Source organism: Bombina bombina, chromosome 7 (genome assembly GCF_027579735.1).
Source record: "Bombina bombina isolate aBomBom1 chromosome 7, aBomBom1.pri, whole genome shotgun sequence".
Taxonomy (NCBI): Eukaryota; Metazoa; Chordata; class Amphibia; order Anura; family Bombinatoridae; genus Bombina; species Bombina bombina.
In genome coordinates, this window is record NC_069505.1 from 27,893,577 (window position 1) to 27,914,302 (window position 20,726).

General features: G+C 44.2%; 1 protein-coding gene across 2 annotated transcripts in view; it reads left to right on the forward strand.

The window, feature by feature from the left end:
• LOC128665795 (beta-1,4 N-acetylgalactosaminyltransferase 2-like) overlaps positions 1-20,726 on the forward strand; it is a 325,846-nt gene that overhangs the window by 245,123 nt on the left and 59,997 nt on the right. For both annotated transcript variants that reach the window (XM_053719997.1, XM_053719998.1), the window contains exons 7-8: positions 12,666-12,752; positions 19,118-19,305. In XM_053719997.1, the coding sequence (XP_053575972.1) occupies positions 12,666-12,752; positions 19,118-19,305 (275 nt within the window). The remainder of the gene's footprint in view (positions 1-12,665; positions 12,753-19,117; positions 19,306-20,726) is intronic.

Sequence of the window (20,726 nt, forward strand, 5' to 3'; positions counted from 1 at the left end):
CCTTACCTGCTGCTAATACCTCTTCCTATACACCCAGCACCTACTGACCTTACCTGCTGCTAATAACTCTTCCTATACACCCAGCACCTACTGACCTTACCTGCTGCTAATAACTCTTACTATACACCCAGCACCTACTGACCTTACCTGCTGCTAATACCTCTTCCTATACACCCAGCACCTACTGACCTTACCTGCTGCTAATAACTCTTCCTATACACCCAGCACCTACTGACCTTATCTGCTGCTAATAACTCTTCCTATACACCCAGCACCTACTGATCTTACCTGCTGCTAATACCTCTTCCTATACACCCAGCACCTACTGACCTAACCTGCTGCTAATACCTCTTCCTATACCCCCAGCACCTACTGACCTAACCTGCTGCTAATACCTCTTTCTATACACCCAGCACCTACTGACCTTACCTGCTGCTAATACCTCTTCCTATACACCCAGCACCTACTGACCTTAACTACTGCTAATACCTCTTCCTATACACCCAGCACCTACTGACCTTACCTGCTGCTAATACCTCTTCCTATGCACCCAACACCTACTGACCTTACCTGCTGCTAATACCTCTTTCTATACACCCAGCACCTACAAACCTTACCTGCTGCTAATACCTCTTCCTATACACCCAGCACCTACTGACCTTACCTGCTGCTAATACCTCTTCCTATACACCCAGACCCTACTAACCTTACCTGCTGCTAATACCTCTTCCTATACACCCAGCACCTACTGACCTTACCTGCTGCTAATACCTCTTCCTATACACCCAGCCCCTACAAACCTTACCTGCTGCTAATACCTCTTCCTATACACCCAGCACCTACTGACCTTACCTGCTGCTAATACCTCTTCCTATACACCCAACACCTGCTGACCTTACCTGCTGCTAATAACTCTTCCTATACACCCAGCACCTATTGACCTTACCTACTGCTAATAACTCTTCCTATCAACCCAGCACCTACTGACCTTACCTGCTGCTAATACCTCTTCCTATACACCCAGCACCTACTGACCTTACCTGCTGCTAACACCTCTTCCTATACACCCAGCACCTACTGACCTTACCTGCTGCTAATACCTCTTCCTATACACCCAGCACCTACTGAATTTACCTACTTCTAATAACTCTTCCTATACACCCAGCACCTACTGTCCTTACCTGCTGCTAATACCTCTTCCTATGCACCCAGCACCTACTGACCTTACCTGCTGCTAATACCTCTCCCTATACACCCAGCACCTACTGACCTTACCTGCTGCTAATACCTCTTCCTATACACCCAGCACCTACTGACCTTACCTGCTGCTAATACCTCTTCCTATACACCCAGCACCTACTGACCTTACCTCCTGCTAATACCTCTTCCTATACACCCAGCACCTACTGATCTTACCTGCTGCTAATAACTCTTCCTATACACTCAGCACCTACTGACCTTACCTGCTGCTAATACCTCTTCCTATACACCCAGCACCTACTGACCTTACCTGCTGCTAATAACTCTTCCTATACACCCAGCACCTACTGACCTTACCTGCTGCTAATAACTCTTCCTATACACCCAGCACCTACTGACCTTACCTGCTGCTAATATCTCTTCCTATACAACCAGCACCTACTGACCTTACCTGCTGCTAATAAGTCTTCCTATACACACAGCACCTACTGACCTTACCTGCTGCTAATACCTCTTCCTATACACCCAGCATCTACTGACCTTACCTACTGCTAATACCTCTTCCTATACACCCAGCACCTACTGACTTTACCTGCTGCTAATAACTCTTCCTATACACCCAGCACCTACTGACCTTACCTGCTGCTAATACCTCTTCCTTTATACCCAGCACCTACTGACCTTACCTGCTGCTAATACCTCTTCCTTTATACCCAGCACCTACTGACCTTACCTGCTGCTAATACCTCTTCCTTTATACCCAGCACCTACTGACCTTACCTGCTGCTAATACCTCTTCCTATACACCCAGCACCTACTGACCTTACCTGCTGCTAATACCTCTTCCTATACACCCAGCACATACTGATCTTACCTGCTGCTAATACCTCTTCCTTTATACCCAGCACCTACTGACCTTACCTGCTGCTAATACCTCTTCCTATACGCCCAGCACCTACTGACCTTACCTGCTGCTAATACCTCTTCCTATATACCCAGCACCTACTGACCTTACCTGCTGCTAATACCTCTTCCTATACACCCAGCACCTACTGACTTTACCTGCTGCTAATACCTCTTCCTATACCCCCAGCACCTACTGACCTAACCTGCTGCTAATACCTCTTCCTATACACCCAGCACCTACTGACCTAACCTGCTGCTAATACCTCTTCCTATACACCCAGCACCTACTGACCTAACCTGCTGCTAATACCTCTTTCTATACACCCAACACCTACTGACCTTACCTGCTGCTAATAACTCTTCCTATACACTCAGCACCTACTGACCTTACCTTATGCTAATACCTCTTCCTATACACCCAGCACCTACTGACCTTACCTTATGCTAATACCTCTTCCTATGAACCCAGCACCTACTGACCTTACCTGCTGCTAATACCTCTTCCTATGCACCCAGCACCTACTGACCTTACCTGCTGCTAATACCTCTTTCTATGCACCCAGCACCTACTAACCTTACCTGCTGCTAATACTTCTTCCTATACACCCAGCACCTACTGACCTTACCTGCTGCTAATACCTCTTCCTATACACCCAGCACCTCCTAACCTTACCTGCTGCTAATACCTCTTCCTATACACCCAGCACCTACTGACCTTACCTGCTGCTAATACCTCTTCCTATACACCCAGCACCTACTGAACTTACCTACTGCTAATACGTCTTCCTATACACCCAGCACCTACTGACCTTACCTGCTGCTAATACCTCTTCCTATGCACCCAGCACCTACTGGCCTTACCTGCTGCTAATACCTCTTCCTATACACCCAGCACCTACTGACCTTACCTGCTGCTAATACCTCTTACTATACACCAAGCACCTACTGACCTTACCTGCTGCTAATACCTCTTCCTATACACCCAGCACCTACTGACCTTACCTGCTACTAATACCTCTTCCTATACACCCAGCACCTACTGACCTTACCTGCTGCTAATAACTCTTCCTATACACCCAGCACCTACTGACCTTACCTGCTGCTAATAACTCTTACTATACACCCAGCACCTACTGACCTTACCTGCTGCTAATACCTCTTCCTATACACCCAGCACCTACTGACCTTACCTGCTGCTAATACCTCTTCCTATACACCCAGCACCTACTGATCTTATCTGCTGCTAATACCTCTTCCTATACACCCAGCACCTACTGAACTTACCTGCTGCTAATACCTCTTCCTATACACCCAGCACCTACTGACCTTACTTGCTGCTAATACCTCTTCCTATACACCCAGCACCTACTGAACTTACCTACTGCTAATAACTCTTCCTATACACCAAGCACCTACTGACCTTACCTGCGGCTAATACCTCTTCCTATACACCCAGCACCTACTGACCTTACCTGCTGCTAATACCTCTTCCTATACACCCAGCACCTACTGACCTTACCTGCTGCTAATACTTCTTCCTATACACCCAGCACCTACTGAACTTACCTACTGCTAATAACTCTTCCTATACACCAAGCACCTACTGACCTTACCTGCTGCTAATACCTCTTCCTATGCACCCAGCACCTACTGACCTTACCTGCTGCTAATACCTCTTCCTATGCACCCAGCACCTACTGACCTTACCTGCTGCTAATACCTATTCCTATACACCCAGCACCTACTGACCTTACCTGCGGCTAATACCTCTTCCTATGCACCCAGCACCTACTGATCTTATCTGCTGCTAATACCTTTTCCTATACAACCAGCACCTACTGACCTTACCTGCTGCTAATACCTCTTCCTATACCCCCAGCACCTACTGACCTAACCTGCTGCTAATACCTATTCCTATACACCCAGCACCTACTGACCTTACCTGCTGCTAATACCTCTTTCTATACACCCAGGATCTACTGACCTTACCTGCTGCTAATACCTCTTCCTATACACCCAGCACCTACTGAACTTACCTACTGCTAATAACTCTTCCTATACACCAAGCACCTACTGACCTTACCTGCTGCTAATACCTCTTCCTATGCACCCAGCACCTACTGAACTTACCTACTGCTAATAACTCTTCCTATACGCCCAGCACCTACTGACCTTACCTGCTGCTAATACCTCTTCCTATACACCCAGCACCTACTGAACTTACCTACTGCTAATATCTCTTCCTATACGCCCAGCACCTACTGACCTTACCTGCTGCTAATACCTCTTCCTATACCCCCAGCACCTACTGACCTAACCTGCTGCTAATACCTATTCCTATACACCCAGCACCTACTGACCTTACCTGCTGCTAATACCTCTTTCTATACACCCAGGATCTACTGACCTTACCTGCTGCTAATACCTCTTCCTATACACCCAGCACCTACTGACCTTACCTTATGCTAATACCTCTTCCTATACACCCAGCACCTACTGACCTTACCTTATGCTAATACCTCTTCCTATACCCCCAGCACCTACTGACCTAACCTGCTGCTAATACCTATTCCTATACACCCAGCACCTACTGACCTTACCTGCTGCTAATACCTCTTTCTATACACCCAGGATCTACTGACCTTACCTGCTGCTAATACCTCTTCCTATACACCCAGCACCTACTGACCTTACCTTATGCTAATACCTCTTCCTATACACCCAGCACCTACTGACCTTACCTTATGCTAATACCTCTTCCTATACACCCAGCACCTACTGACCTTACCTGCTGCTAATACCTCTTCCTATACACTCAGCACCTACTGACCTTACCTGCTGCTAATACCTCTGTTACAGTACCAACAGTGTACCAAGGGTTAATACCAGATGAACAATGTCCTGCATAGGGAATCAGCAATTCACAACCCAGCCAGTTTCAGGTTTAAAACAGAATGTCTACTTTATTTGAAGGCAGCACACAGATTTATACACCCTGGCTTCAGGTTACAAAGGGCATTGGTTTAACAGTAAAGCAAACATATGAACAATGCATCAAACCTCTAACAATTGTCTATTCACAGGTAAAACAGATTAACATATTAAGTTAATTAAATAGGGAAGAACGTTTACTCAGACAATCTGATGTTGGGCAGTCTAGTTAACATAATCACACAAGGACACAATCAGTTTACCCAGACAGACTCCTGAGACACAATCAGATCTGAAACATACATAGAATACATCTTATTACTGAATATAGGAACAGTTCTTATTAGCTATAAAGTCTTTTATGCCCACTTGGCTTATAGAGTCACAATTGCTCCCACAAGGGGCACTCACACCCTGTACCCATCCTGTATTTATGGATACAGGGTGACATAGACATAAGACAGAGTTATGAAAGTACATGGGGTGTCCAGCATATAAAATTCCATATTTCCATGCAGTCTCTGGGTATCCTTAAGCCCATGTACCTCCAGCCCAAAGAATGTTCCATAACAGGCCCTCCAATGTACAGTGGCGAGATTGGTTTTGTCACATCTCTCCCCTTTTCCAAACAGACTAACAGGGTATCTGACCTCCTGCCGGTCAGTGCCCTGGTTAGTCCAGCAACCCACCCATAAAACACAATTAGTAGTATAGCCCACCCACAATAAATGGTTACTACACCTGAGTACGGGGAAAACTTGTCCATGTCCAGGTACCTCACCACAGCTGTGTGGGGGACTGGTACGCTGAATTGGTGGGTTGCAAGGTGGGCAGAGACCAGCTGTACTCTGCCCGGGTGCCAGCACTACCATGGAAGTAGCCTGGTGGGAGCCTGGTTGCTGGAGGGGGAGACCGACTGTCTCCCCTTTGGATACATAGCTGTGCTGCTGGAGGGGGAGACCATTCGTCTCCCCTTTGGCTAAACAGCCGTGTTGCTGGGGGACAGGACCAACTGTCCCTACCCCTTGTAACGCAGCCTGCCGCTGGGGAATGGAGTCTGGGCTCCCAAAGTCAGGCTCTGCAAAGGACTCCCATAACAAGCCAGGACCATCAAACTCCTCTCCCTCTGGTTTGTCATGCTCGGCTGTCCAGGGTATATAATGTGCCATATACCACCAGAGCGCCTGGTAGGCATGTCAGTTTGCTGGGACAATCCATCTGGATTCCCGTTATGAGAGAGAATTCCTGTCCATACAAACAAGGGTTCAAATTCCTCAGTGCCCAGACCAGGGCCAAACAGTCCTTCAAAATCCCATCAGCTTCTTTACGAGTTTTCTGTACCTGCTCTTTATAGGTATCCACAATCCCTTCATACTGACATAGGGTGCCCTTGAGTTGCTGCACCTCACTATGAGCCAGCGTCAGCTTCTCCTCAAGTGTCGCTAAGTTTGTCTTTAAGGTTTCATGTCCCACTCTCAAGCTGGTGTTTTCTGCAGTCTGTCGGTGCAGCTTGTCTAGCAGAGATTCACGTTCTAAACGTGCTTTTTCCTCTGCGCTCCTCTTCTCCTTCATCAGCGCATTGTAACGGGACCTCCACATATCAATAGCGGATAGAGATTTACTGAGCTCATCGTCCTGGGGCTTAGCAGCAGGTGGGTCAGTCTCTGCTGCATGGATCTGGGCACGGGTAGTCACAGAGTTAACATCAGCGGGACCCATAGGAGCGTAGGCAGAAACAAGGGGGGCCAAGTCATTTCCAAGAAGAACATCAGCAGGTAAGTCCTTCTTGACTCCCACATTCACAGGTCTAGCGCCCACTCCCCAATCCAAATGTACCCTGGCAACAGGTAGGCTGAACACATCGCCCCCTGCTAACCTCACAGCCACAGTGTCTCCCGTGTACTGTTTCTCAGACACCAAGTTCTTTTGAAGCAAGGTCATGGTAGCACCAGTATCCCGTAGACCACTGACCTTCTTCCCATTCACTTTAACCAGTTGCCGGTTATTCCGATGGGCAGCTTGCACAAGGTCTGCCTCATGTAGGATGCTCCAGCATTCTTGCGCCTCTACGTAGCGAGCCGTAGGCTGAGGATTACGTGGGATTCCGCCGGCGGGTCTTCTCCAGGACTGCGCTTGGTTCGCTGCATTTAGGGGACACTCTGGTCTTTTGTGCCCTAGTTGCTTACATCTAAAGCACCGAATAGGTTGTGAGTAGCACCGCAAATTGAACAGGGCTCTCTGAGGGTAGTTCGTGGCCGGAGGCCGTGTGGTATAGCGGTGCGCCGGGGTTTGGTAACTGGCAGCTGCTGGGGTGACTGGGGGTCTGTACTCCACTCTAGCAGGGGGCTTAGTGGTAGCAGTGTCCAGTTTGCGGGCATCCGTATACTCATCTGCCAAGCGAGCCGCTTCCTGCAGGGTGGAGGGTTTACGGTCCCGAACCCACTCTCGAACTCCTGCGGGTAACTTGTCGAAGCAATGTTCCAACAGGAATAGCTGCAGCACCTCTTCCCCAGATATGGCTTGGCACCCCGCTATCCAGTGAGCTGCTGTGCGGTGCACCTTACATGCCCACTCAAGGTAGGAATCTCCAGCTAATTTAACAGTGTCTCTGAACCGCCTCCGGTATGCCTCCGGTGTAACCGCATACCTGGAGAGCAGAGCCTCTTTTACAGTATTATAATCCCTGACTTCCTCATCTGGAATGGCCCGAAAAGCCTCTCTGGCCCGGCCGGATAATTTTCCAGATAATATCGTGACCCAGTCCTCTGCGGGTACCTTGTGTAGTGCACATTGCCTCTCAAAATCCGCAAGGTAACCATCAATCTCTCCTTCTGTTTCCAGGAAGTTTTTAAAAGCTGCAAAATTTACTTTTCTCTTTTCCATCTTAGTCAGTATTGTAATAATCCCCCTCTTCATGAGGTTACTGGCTTGTGTAGTTGCTCTTCTGGGCGATAAGGTTCATTCCGTCGCTGCCACCAATGTTACAGTACCAACAGTGTACCAAGGGTTAATACCAGATGAACAATGTCCTGCATAGGGAATCAGCAATTCACAACCCAGCCAGTTTCAGGTTTAAAACAGAATGTCTACTTTATTTGAAGGCAGCACACAGATTTATACACCCTGGCTTCAGGTTACAAAGGGCATTGGTTTAACAGTAAAGCAAACATATGAACAATGCATCAAACCTCTAACAATTGTCTATTCACAGGTAAAACAGATTAACATATTAAGTTAATTAACTAGGGAAGAACGTTTACTCAGACAATCTGATGTTGGGCAGTCTAGTTAACATAATCACACAAGGACACAATCAGTTTACCCAGACAGACTCCTGAGACACAATCAGATCTGAAACATACATAGAATACATCTTATTACTGAATATAGGAACAGTTCTTATTAGCTATAAAGTCTTTTATGCCCACTTGGCTTATAGAGTCACAATTGCTCCCACAAGGGGCACTCACACCCTGTACCCATCCTGTATTTATGGATACAGGGTGACATAGACATAAGACAGAGTTATGAAAGTACATGGGGTGTCCAGCATATAAAATTCCATATTTCCATGCAGTCTCTGGGTATCCTTAAGCCCATGTACCTCCAGCCCAAAGAATGTTCCATAACAGGCCCTCCAATGTACAGTGGCGAGATTGGTTTTGTCACAACCTCTTCCTATACACCCAGCACCTACTGACCTTACCTGCTGCTAATAACTCTTCCTATACACCCAGCACCTACTGACCTTACCTGCTGCTAATAACTCTTCCTATACACCCAGCACCTACTGACCTTACCTGCTGCTAATATCTCTTCCTATACACCCAGCACCTACTGACCTTACCTGCTGCTAATAACTCTTCCTATACACACAGCACCTACTGACCTTACCTGCTGCTAATACCTCTTCCTATACACCCAGCACCTACTGACCTTACCTGCTGCTAATAACTCTTCCTATACACCCAGCACCTACTGACCTTACCTGCTGCTAATACCTCTTCCTTTATACCCAGCACCTACTGACCTTACCTGCTGCTAATACCTCTTCCTTTATACCCAGCACCTACTGACCTTACCTGCTGCTAATACCTCTTCCTTTATACCCAGCACCTACTGACCTTACCTGCTGCTAATACCTCTTCCTATACACCCAGCACCTACTGACCTTACCTGCTGCTAATACCTCTTCCTATACACCCAGCACATACTGATCTTACCTGCTGCTAATACCTCTTCCTTTATACCCAGCACCTACTGACCTTACCTGCTGCTAATACCTCTTCCTATACGCCCAGCACCTACTGACCTTACCTGCTGCTAATACCTCTTCCTATATACCCAGCACCTACTGACCTTACCTGCTTCTAATACCTCTTCCTATACACCCAGCACCTACTGACCTTACTTGCTGCTAATACCTCTTCCTATACCCCCAGCACCTACTGACCTAACCTGCTGCTAATACCTCTTCCTATACACCCAGCACCTACTGACCTAACCTGCTGCTAATACCTCTTCCTATACACCCAGCACCTACTGACCTAACCTGCTGCTAATACCTCTTTCTATACACCCAACACCTACTGACCTTACCTGCTGCTAATAACTCTTCCTATACACCCAGCACCTACTGACCTTACCTTATGCTAATACCTCTTCCTATACACCCAGCACCTACTGACCTTACCTTATGCTAATACCTCTTCCTATGAACCCAGCACCTACTGACCTTACCTGCTGCTAATACCTCTTCCTATGCACCCAGCACCTACTGACCTTACCTGCTGCTAATACCTCTTTCTATGCACCCAGCACCTACTAACCTTACCTGCTGCTAATACTTCTTCCTATACACCCAGCACCTACTGACCTTACCTGCTGCTAATACCTCTTCCTATACACCCAGCACCTCCTAACCTTACCTGCTGCTAATACCTCTTCCTATACACCCAGCACCTACTGACCTTACCTGCTGCTAATACCTCTTCCTATACACCCAGCACCTACTGAACTTACCTACTGCTAATACGTCTTCCTATACACCCAGCACCTACTGACCTTACCTGCTGCTAATACCTCTTCCTATGCACCCAGCACCTACTGGCCTTAGCTGCTGCTAATACCTCTTCCTATACACCCAGCACCTACTGACCTTACCTGCTGCTAATACCTCTTACTATACACCAAGCACCTACTGACCTTACCTGCTGCTAATAACTCTTCCTATACACCCAGCACCTACTGACCTTACCTGCTGCTAATACCTCTTCCTATACACCCAGCACCTACTGACCTTACCTGCTGCTAATACCTCTTCCTATACACCCAGCACCTACTGACCTTACATGCTGCTAATACCTCTTCCTATACACCCAGCACCTACTGACCTTACCTACTGCTAATACCTCTTCCTATACACCCAGCACCTACTGACCTTACCTGCTGCTAATACCTCTTCCTATACACCCAGCACCTACTGACCTTACCTGCTGCTAATATCTCTTCCTATACACCCAGCACCTACTGACCTTACCTGCTGCTAATACCTCTTCCTATACACCCAGCACCTACTGACCTTACCTGCTGCTAATACCTCTTCTTATACACCCAGCACCTACTGACCTTACCTGCTGCTAATACCTCTTCCTATACACCCAGCACCTACTGACCTTACCTGCTGCTAATACCTCTTCCTATACACCCAGCACCTACTGACCTTACCTGCTGCTAATACCTCTTCCTATACACCCAGCACCTACTGACCTTACATGCTGCTAATACCTCTTCCTATACACCCAGCACCTACTGACCTTACCTACTGCTAATACCTCTTCCTATACACCCAGCACCTACTGACCTTACCTGCTGCTAATACCTCTTCCTATACACCCAGCACCTACTGACCTTACCTGCTGCTAATATCTCTTCCTATACACCCAGCACCTACTGACCTTACCTGCTGCTAATACCTCTTCCTATACACCCAGCACCAGGGATAGGCAAGGTGTCCGTACACGGACACTGGTGTCCGTGATTAGCCCTTGCAGTGTCCGCCACAACCTTAGTATATCTTTTCTTTCTGATTAAATAATAGGAATAAAAAAAAAATATGTAGTGTGAATAAAGTTAGTGGCTTGTCAAGAGACTGCTAGCGATATTGGGTGATAAGTTATGGAATAAATAAAGCACTATACAAAGACACAGTAGTGACACTGGCTCATGGGTATAGCCAGAAGGGGGCTGGTTATAGGATCAGTGGTATCTGCATCAGTATAATAACACCAAGCACTATAAAATAATGTTTTTAATTTCAAATGTACCTTGGTGTCCTTCACTAAGGTCTGTACTTTGGAAAATGTCCGCCACAGCTTTTGTCTGTGCCTATCCCTGCCCAGCACCTACTGACCTTACCTGCTGCTAATACCTCTTCCTATACACCCAGCACCTACTGACCTTACCTGCTGCTAATACCTCTTCCTATACACCCAGCACCTACTGACCTTACCTGCTGCTAATACCTCTTCCTATACACCCAGCACCTACTGACCTTACCTGCAGCTAATACCTCTTCCTATACACCCAGCACCTACTGACCTTACCTGCTGCTAATATCTCTTCCTATACACCCAGCACCTACTGACCTTACCTGCTGCTAATACCTCTTCCTATACACCCAGCACCTACTGACCTTACCTGCTGCTAATACCTCTTCCTATACACCCAGCACCTACTGACCTTACCTGCTGCTAATACCTCTTCCTATGCACCCAGCACCTACTGACCTTACCTGCTGCTAATACCTCTTCCTATGCACCCAGCACCTACTGACCTTACCTGCTGCTAATACCTCTTCCTATGCACCCAGCACCTACTGACCTTACCTGCTGCTAATACCTCTTCCTATACACCCAGCAGCTACTGACCTTACCTGCTGCTAATAACTCTTCCTATACACCCAGCAGTTACTGACCTTATGTGCTGCTAATACCTCTTCCTATATACCCAGCACCTACTGACCTTACCTGCAGCTAATACCTCTTCCTATACACCCAGCACCTACTGACCTTACCTGCTGCTAATACCTCTGCCTATACACCCAGCACCTACTGACCTTACCTGCTGCTAATACCTCTTCCTATACTCACAGCACCTACTGATCTTACCTGCTGCTAATACCTCTTCCTATACACCCAGCACCTACTGACCTTACCTGCTGCTTATACCTCTTCCTATACACCCAGCACCTACTGACCTTACCTGCTGCCAATACCTCTCCCTATACACCCAGCACCTACTGACCTTACCTGCTGCTAACACCTCTTCCTATACACCCAGCACCTACTGACCTTACCTGCTGCTAATACCTCTTCCTGTACACCCAGCACCTACTGACCTTACCTGCTGCCAATACCTCTTCCTATACACCCAGCACCTACTGACCTTACCTGCTGCTAATACCTCTTCCTATACACCCAGCACCTACTGACCTTACCTGCTGCTTTTATATGATATTCTTCTTCATTTCTGTAACTTTTGTGAGAATTACATATTGAACAGTGATTAGTTTTATGTGATGAAATGAAAGATTATATTTTGGCCATATACTGAATGTTTTTTCTCAGTGCATTTCAAGATGGGTAACCACAAGGCTTCATTTCCTGTGATGATAAAACAGCCCCCAATGCCATTTTTATTCGACTCTGGACCTGGTAAGTGACATTTGCAAATGTCTACATTAAAGTTATTTTATCTAAATAACAATATGTTAGTGATCATTTATAATTTAAGAAGAACCAAATGTTAAAATCTAGAGAGGGTTTTTGAATCTCTATACTTAGTACTAATATCTGCTTTGGATCCTTAATACCAAGTGGCCGCTTTATTAATGCCTGGCAGACATGATACGCTGTTGGCATTTAGCATTGCACAAGCAGTTCTAGACGGACCACCAGGAAACTGCATCAATTGCCTCCTAGGCATCGCAGCTGATGGTCCATCAGAATATTTAAAAAGGGGTGCGTCCGAGCAATGCCAGTGAGGGGCCATGTCTCTCCCTTTGAAGTCAATGGGAGCGTAACGTCACCACCCAGATTGATAACATTCAACTCGTCTGCATTTTCCTGCGGTGGGGAGGCCCTATTTAAAGTGTGCCTACACGGTGCAGACAGTGCACTCACTGAAACTAAACTTAGTTTCTTTAAAGGCACACTTTAAATATTGTCTGCGGGACCTACGTTTTATTACACCTACACTTACTAGCTCAGGCAATGTTTTCTCAGCAGCTGATAGCTGGCGTAACAAACATGGCCGCTGCTACCCTCACAACCTGCACTAGGCTGCTTTGAACATATTGATCTTGTGACGATGTATCCAAAGCATAGGGCAGGCTACTCACACTAGCACACCTCGCTAACTCTCCCTTAACGCCTAGAACTAAGTCACTCCTAAGCTACACACCCCATAGAATGCCCAGCTTAGACCCTAATTCCGCCTACACTGCTGTAATGTGCAACATACACACCCCCTGTAATGCCCTTCTAACTGCCTATAATGTCAAAAAATAACTAATTATAAGAAACTATACTATAAGTAATAAACCTTATTATAACGATATAGCTATGTTGCTAACAATATCATCAATGTTTAAATAATATGTCACAGAGATGTGCAAAAATGCCAGTGGCCAACCGCCGGAGGACTGGCAAAACTTCCTTGCCTATGCGAGGTCCTGGAACTCAGTGCTGGACGAGAATTGTGCCCCGGACTGAGTTCTAGGAGTGCGGATAGCCCAAAAAGGTTTTGACGGTCCACTCAGTTTACCTCATCTCCATGACAAAATATGCATTGTCATTTACAATTTATTTAAAGTATTGGAGATATATTGAAAGGGATTTAATGGTTGCTTGCTATTATTTCAAACATACATATATATTTGAAAATATATATCTTTATATTTCAAATAATAATAATCAAACATTAAATCCCTTTAAAGATATATAATTTAAACAATTTGCATTTTACATAACTATGCATATTATTAAAATATTAACCCCTAACCTGCCATAACCTAAACTAACTGTAAAAGCTAATTCCCTACACATAAATATTTAATATCTAAATTATATATGGAGAGAGCTTTAGTGAATCAGTTATATAGAATAACATAGGAACTGGTGAAGCAGGAGAGGCTGGAGAGAGCTTTAGTGAATCAGTTACATAGAATAACATAGGAACTGGTGAAGCAGGAGAGGCTGGAGAGAGCTTTAGTGAATCAGTTACATAGAATAACATAGGAACTGGTGAAGCTGGAGAGGCTGGAGGGAGCTTTAGTGAATCCGTTACATAGAATAACATAGGAACTGGTGAAGCTGGAGAGGCTGGAGGGAGGTTTAGTGAATCAGTTACATAGAATAACATAAGGTGAAGCTGGAGAGGCTGGAGGGAGCTTTAGTGAATCAGTTACATAGAATAACACAGGAACTGGTGAAGCTGGAGAGGCTGGAGGGAGCTTTAGTGAATCCGTTACATAGAATAACATAGGAACTGGTGAAGCTGGAGAGGCTGGAGGGAGGTTTAGTGAATCAGTTACATAGAATAACATAAGGTGAGACTGGAGAGGCTGGAGGGAGGTTTAGTGAATCAGTTACAGAGAATAACATAGGAACTGGAGAGGCTGGACGTAGCTTTAGTGAATCAGTTACATAGAATAACATAGGAAGTGGTGAAGTAGGAGAGGCTGGAGGGAGCTTTAGTGAATCAGTTACATAGAATAACATAGGAACTGGAGAGGCTGGAGGTAGCTTTAGTGAATCAGCTACATAGAATAACATAGGAACTGGTGAAGTAGGAGAGGCTGGAGGGAGCTTTAGTAAATCAGTTACATAGGAACTGGTAAAGCTGGAGAGGCTGGAGGGAGCTTTAGTGAATCAGTTACATAGAATAACATAGCAACTGGTGAAGCTGGAGAGGCCGGAGGGAGGTTTAGTGAATCAGTTACATAGAATAACATAGGAACTGGTGAAGCTGGAGAGGCTGGAGGGAGCTTTAGTGAATCAGTTACATAGAATAACATAGGAACAGGTGAAGCTGGAGAGGCTGGAGGGAGCTTTAGTGAATCAGTTACATAGAATAGCATAGCAACTGGTGAAGCTAGAGAGGCCGGAGGGAGGTTTAGTGAATCAGTTACATAGAATAACATAGGAACTGGTGAAGCTGGAGAGGCTGGAGAGAGTTTTAGTGAATCAGTTACATAGAATAACATAGGAACTGGTGAAGCTGGAGAGGCTGGAGAGAGTTTTAGTGAATCAGTTACATAGAATAACATAGGCGCTGGTGAAGCTGGAGAGGCTGGAGGGAGGTTTAGTGAATCAGTTACATAGAATAATATAGGAACTAGTGAAGCTGGAGAGGCTGTAGGGAGCTTTAGTGAATCAGTTACATAGAATAACATAGGAACTGGTGAAGCTGGAGAGGCTGTAGGGAGCTTTAGTGAATCAGTTACATAGAATAACATAGGAACTGGTGAAGCTGGAGAGGCTGGAGGGAGGTTTAGTGAATCAGTTACATAGAATAACATAGGAACTGGTGAAGCTGGAGAGGCTGGAGGGAACTTTATTGAATCAGTTACATAGAATAACATAGGAACTGGTGAAGCTGGAGAGGCTGGAGGGAGGTTTAGTGAATCAGTTACAGAGAATAACATAGGAACTGGAGAGGCTGGACGTAGCTTTAGTGAATCAGTTACATAGAATAACATAGGAACTGGTGAAGTAGGAGAGGCTGGAGGGAGCTTTAGTGAATCAGTTACATAGAATAACATAGGAACTGGAGAGGCTGGAGGTAGCTTTAGTGAATCAGCTACATAGAATAACATAGGAACTGGTGAAGTAGGAGAGGCTGGAGGGAGCTTTAGTAAATCAGTTACATAGGAACTGGTAAAGCTGGAGAGGCTGGAGGGAGCTTTAGTGAATCAGTTACATAGAATAATATAGCAACTGGTGAAGCTGGAGAGGCCGGAGGGAGGTTTAGTGAATCAGTTACATAGAATAACATAGGAACTGGTGAAGCTGGAGAGGCTGGAGGGAGCTTTAGTGAATCAGTTACATAGAATAACATAGGAACAGGTGAAGCTGGAGAGGCTGGAGGGAGCTTTAGTGAATCAGTTACATAGAATAGCATAGCAACTGGTGAAGCTAGAGAGGCCGGAGGGAGGTTTAGTGAATCAGTTACATAGAATAACATAGGAACTTGTGAAGCTGGAGAGGCTGGAGAGAGTTTTAGTGAATCAGTTACATAGAATAACATAGGAACTGGTGAAGCTGGAGAGGCTGGAGAGAGTTTTAGTGAATCAGTTACATAGAATAACATAGGCGCTGGTGAAGCTGGAGAGGCTGGAGGGAGGTTTAGTGAATCAGTTACATAGAATAATATAGGAACTAGTGAAGCTGGAGAGGCTGTAGGGAGCTTTAGTGAATCAGTTACATAGAATAACATAGGAACTGGTGAAGCTGGAGAGGCTGGAGGGAGGTTTAGTGAATCAGTTACATAGAATAACATAGGAACTGGTGAAGCTGGAGAGGCTGGAGGGAGGTTTAGTGAATCAGTTACATAGAATAACATAGGAACTGGTGAAGCTGGAGAGGCTGGAGGGAACTTTAGTGAATCAGTTACATAGAATAACATAGGAACTAGTGAAGCTGGAGAGGCTGGATGGAGCTTTAGTGAATCAGTTACATAGAATAACATAGGAACTGGTAAAGCTGGTGAGGCTGGAGGGAGCTTTAGTGAATCAGTTACATTGAATAACATAGGAACTGGTGAAGCTGGAGAGGCTGGAGGGAGCTTTAGTGAATCAGTTACATAGAATAACATAGGAACTGGTGAAGCTGGAGAGGCTGGAGGGAGGTTTAGTGAATCAGTTACATAGAATAACATAGGAACTGGTGAAGCTGGAGAGGCTGGAGGGAGGTTTAGTGAATCAGTTACATAGAATAACATAGGAACTGGTGAAGCTGGAGAGGCTGGAGGGAACTTTAGTGAATCAGTTACATAGAATAACATAGGAACTGGTGAAGCTGGAGAGGCTGGAGGGAGCTTTAGTGAATCAGTTACATAGAATAACATAGGAACTGGTGAAGCTGGAGAGGCTGGAGGGAGGTTTAGTGAATCAGTTACATAGAATAACATAGGAACTGGTGAAGCTGGAGAGGCTGGAGGGAGGTTTAGTGAATCAGTTACATAGAATAACATAGGAACTGGTGAAGCTGGAGAGGCTGGAGGGAGGTTTAGTGAATCAGTTACATAGAATAATTTGCACAAGTAAAAAAGTTACCAGGTGTTAAGTTGTCTAAAAGGGGCATCAAACTAAAACCTAAAATGTACTTTCATGTATAGTTATTTAGATTAAATGCTCCTTTGCAGCAAACATTATTAATATTAACATAACTGCTTTTTATTATTTTTTTTACTTTAACAATGATAGCTTTTACTGTGCACGTGGAATATGTAAATATATCTCATGCACCTGCATTTACATTGATAGTTTTTACTGTGCACATAGCATATGTAAATATATCTCATTCATCTGCATTTACATTGATAGCTTTTACTGTGCACGTGGCATATGTAAATATATCTCATGCACCAGCATTTACATTGATAGTTTTTACTGTGCACATAGCATATGTAAATATATCTCATGCACCTGCATTTACATTGATAGCTTTTACTGTGCACGTGGTATATGTAAATATAGCTCATGCTCCTGCATTTACATTGATAGCTTTTACTGTGCACGTGGCATATGTAAATATATCTCATGCACCTGCATTTACATTGATAGCTTTTACTGTGCACGTGGCATATGTAAATATAGCTCATGCTCCTGCATTTACATTTCTAGCTTTTACTGTGCACGTGGCATATGTAAATATATCTAATTCACCTGCATTTACATTGATAGCTTTTACTGTGCACGTGGCATATGTAAATATATCTAATGCACCTGCATTTACATTGATAGCTTTTACTGTGCACGTGGCATATGTAAATATATCTCATGCACCTGCATTTACATTGACAGCTTTTACTGTGCACGTGGCATATGTAAATATAGCTCATGCTCCTGCATTTACATTGATAGCTTTTACTGTGCACGTGGCATATGTAAATATAGCTCATGCTCCTGCATTTACATTGATTGCTTTTACTGTGCATGTGGCATATGTCAATATATATCATGCATCTGCATTTACATTGATAGCTTTTACTGTGCACGTGGCATATGTAAATATATCTCATGCACCTGCATTTACATTGATAGCTTTTACTGTGCACGTGGGATATGTAAATATATCTCATGCACCTGCATTTAAATTGATAGCTTTTACTGTGCACGTGGCATATGTAAATATATCTCATGCACCTGCATTTATATTGACAGCTTTTACTGTGCACGTGGCATATGTAAATATATCTCATGCACCTGCATTTACATTGACAGCTTTTATTGTGCACGTGGCATATGTAAATATATCTCATGCTCCTGCATTTACATTGATAGCTTTTACTGTGCATGTGGCATATGTAAATATATCTCATTCACCTGCATTTACATTGATAGCTTTTACTGTGCACGTGGCATATGTAAATATATCTCATGCACCTGCATTTACATTGATAGCTTTTACTGTGCACGTGGCATATGTAAATATATCTCATGCACCTGCATTTACATTGATAGCTTTTACTGTGCATGTGGCATATGTAAATATATCTCATGCACCTGCATTTACATTGATAGCTTTTACTGTGCATGTGGCATATGTAAATATATCTCATGCACCTGCATTTACATTGATAGCTTTTACTGTGCACGTGGCATATGTAAATATAGCTTATGCACCTGCATTTATATTGACAGCTTTTACTGTGCACGTGGCATATGTAAATATATCTCATGCACCTGCATTTACATTGATAGCTTTTACTGTGCACGTGGCATATGTAAATATAGCTTATGCACCTGCATTTACATTGAATTATTCATGTTTCCTTTTCTTACTCCTATCCCTAGATCAGAAGATAAGTTCATTGGTCACCATTACTACCAAGACATTTTTGCGCTACGACAAAGTGCGACTTTTAATTAAAAGTATTCGTGAGTTTTATCCGAACATCACAATCATTGTCGCTGATGATAATGAGATCACAGAGAAGATCGAAGAGCCGAATGTTGAACAGTATTTCATGCCATATGCAAAGGTAACTTAAATCATTTTATTTACTGCTCAGAACTCATTGGCCGCACTAGAAAATCATTTATATCAGTGAGCTACAGCTATGGCTGATTTGTCAGTGGTGTCTTTAACTCTGAGATACAAAATGTTAAATCATTTATATCAGTGAGCTACAGCTATGGCTGATTTTTCAGTGGTGTTTTTAACTCTGAGATACAAAATGTTAAATCATTTATATCAGTGAGCTACAGCTATGGCTGATTTTTCAGTGGTGTCTTTAACTCTGAGATGCAAAATGTTAAATCATTTATATCAGTGAGCTACAGCTATGGCTTATTTGTCAGTGGTGTTTTTAACTCTGAGATACAAAATGTTAAATCATTTATATCAGTGAGCTACAGCTATGGCTGATTTGTCAGTGGTGTCTTTAACTCTGAGATACAAAATGTTAAATCTGCTCAGTTCTACACCTGGTTTATATACAGGGGCCGATTTATTAGGTGTCGGACGGACATAGTCCTGTGTAGCGGATCATGTCCGTCTGACTTCGCTGATGGCTGTCAGCTTTTTAACATTGCACAAGCAGTTCTGGTGAACTGCTGGTGCAATGCCGCCCCCTGCAGATTTGCGTCAGGGGGTTTCAATCAACCCAATCGTATTCAATCGGGCTGATCGCTGTCCACCACCTCAGTGCCGGCCGACTAGTTAAAGGGACACTGTACCCAATTTTTTTCTTTTGTGATTCCGATAGAGCATGCAATTTTAAGCAACTTTCTAATGTACTCCTATTATTAAATTTTCTTCATTCTCTTGGTATGTTGATTTGAAAAGCAAGAATTTAAGTTTAGATGCCGGCCCATTTTTGGTGAACAACCTGGGTTGTCCTTGCTTATTGGACAGCACCAATAAACAAGTGTTGTCCATGGTTCTGAACCACAAATTTGCTGGCTCCTTAGCTTAGATGCCTTCTTTTTCAAATAAAGATATCAAGAGAACGAAGAAAAATTGATAACAGAAGTAAATTAGAAAGTTACTTAAAATTGCATGCGCTATCTGAATCATGAAAGAAAAAATTTGGGTTCAGTATCCCTTTAAGGAGCAGCAGTCTTAAAGGGATGGTAAATTTTATTATTAATGAAATTTGCAAAATATTTATTTTATGTTTTATAAACACTTTGCATATTTTTTATTTTTTTTACATTATTATATATTCATTATTTTTGTATTCTACAATTCCTGTCAATCACTTAATTGGCTCCGCCCATCAATGTAACTTCTCAGCACTTTATAAACATGTACAGCAGCGCCACCTGCTGTGCACATTACTATTAGAGCTATTCCAATAATTGTATTACCTCTATTCCTCTTGCAACTGTGCCTCAAATAGTAAAGTGATGTGTACAGAAGTCCGCCTGCTATACTCATCCCTAGGATCATACCTGCGCT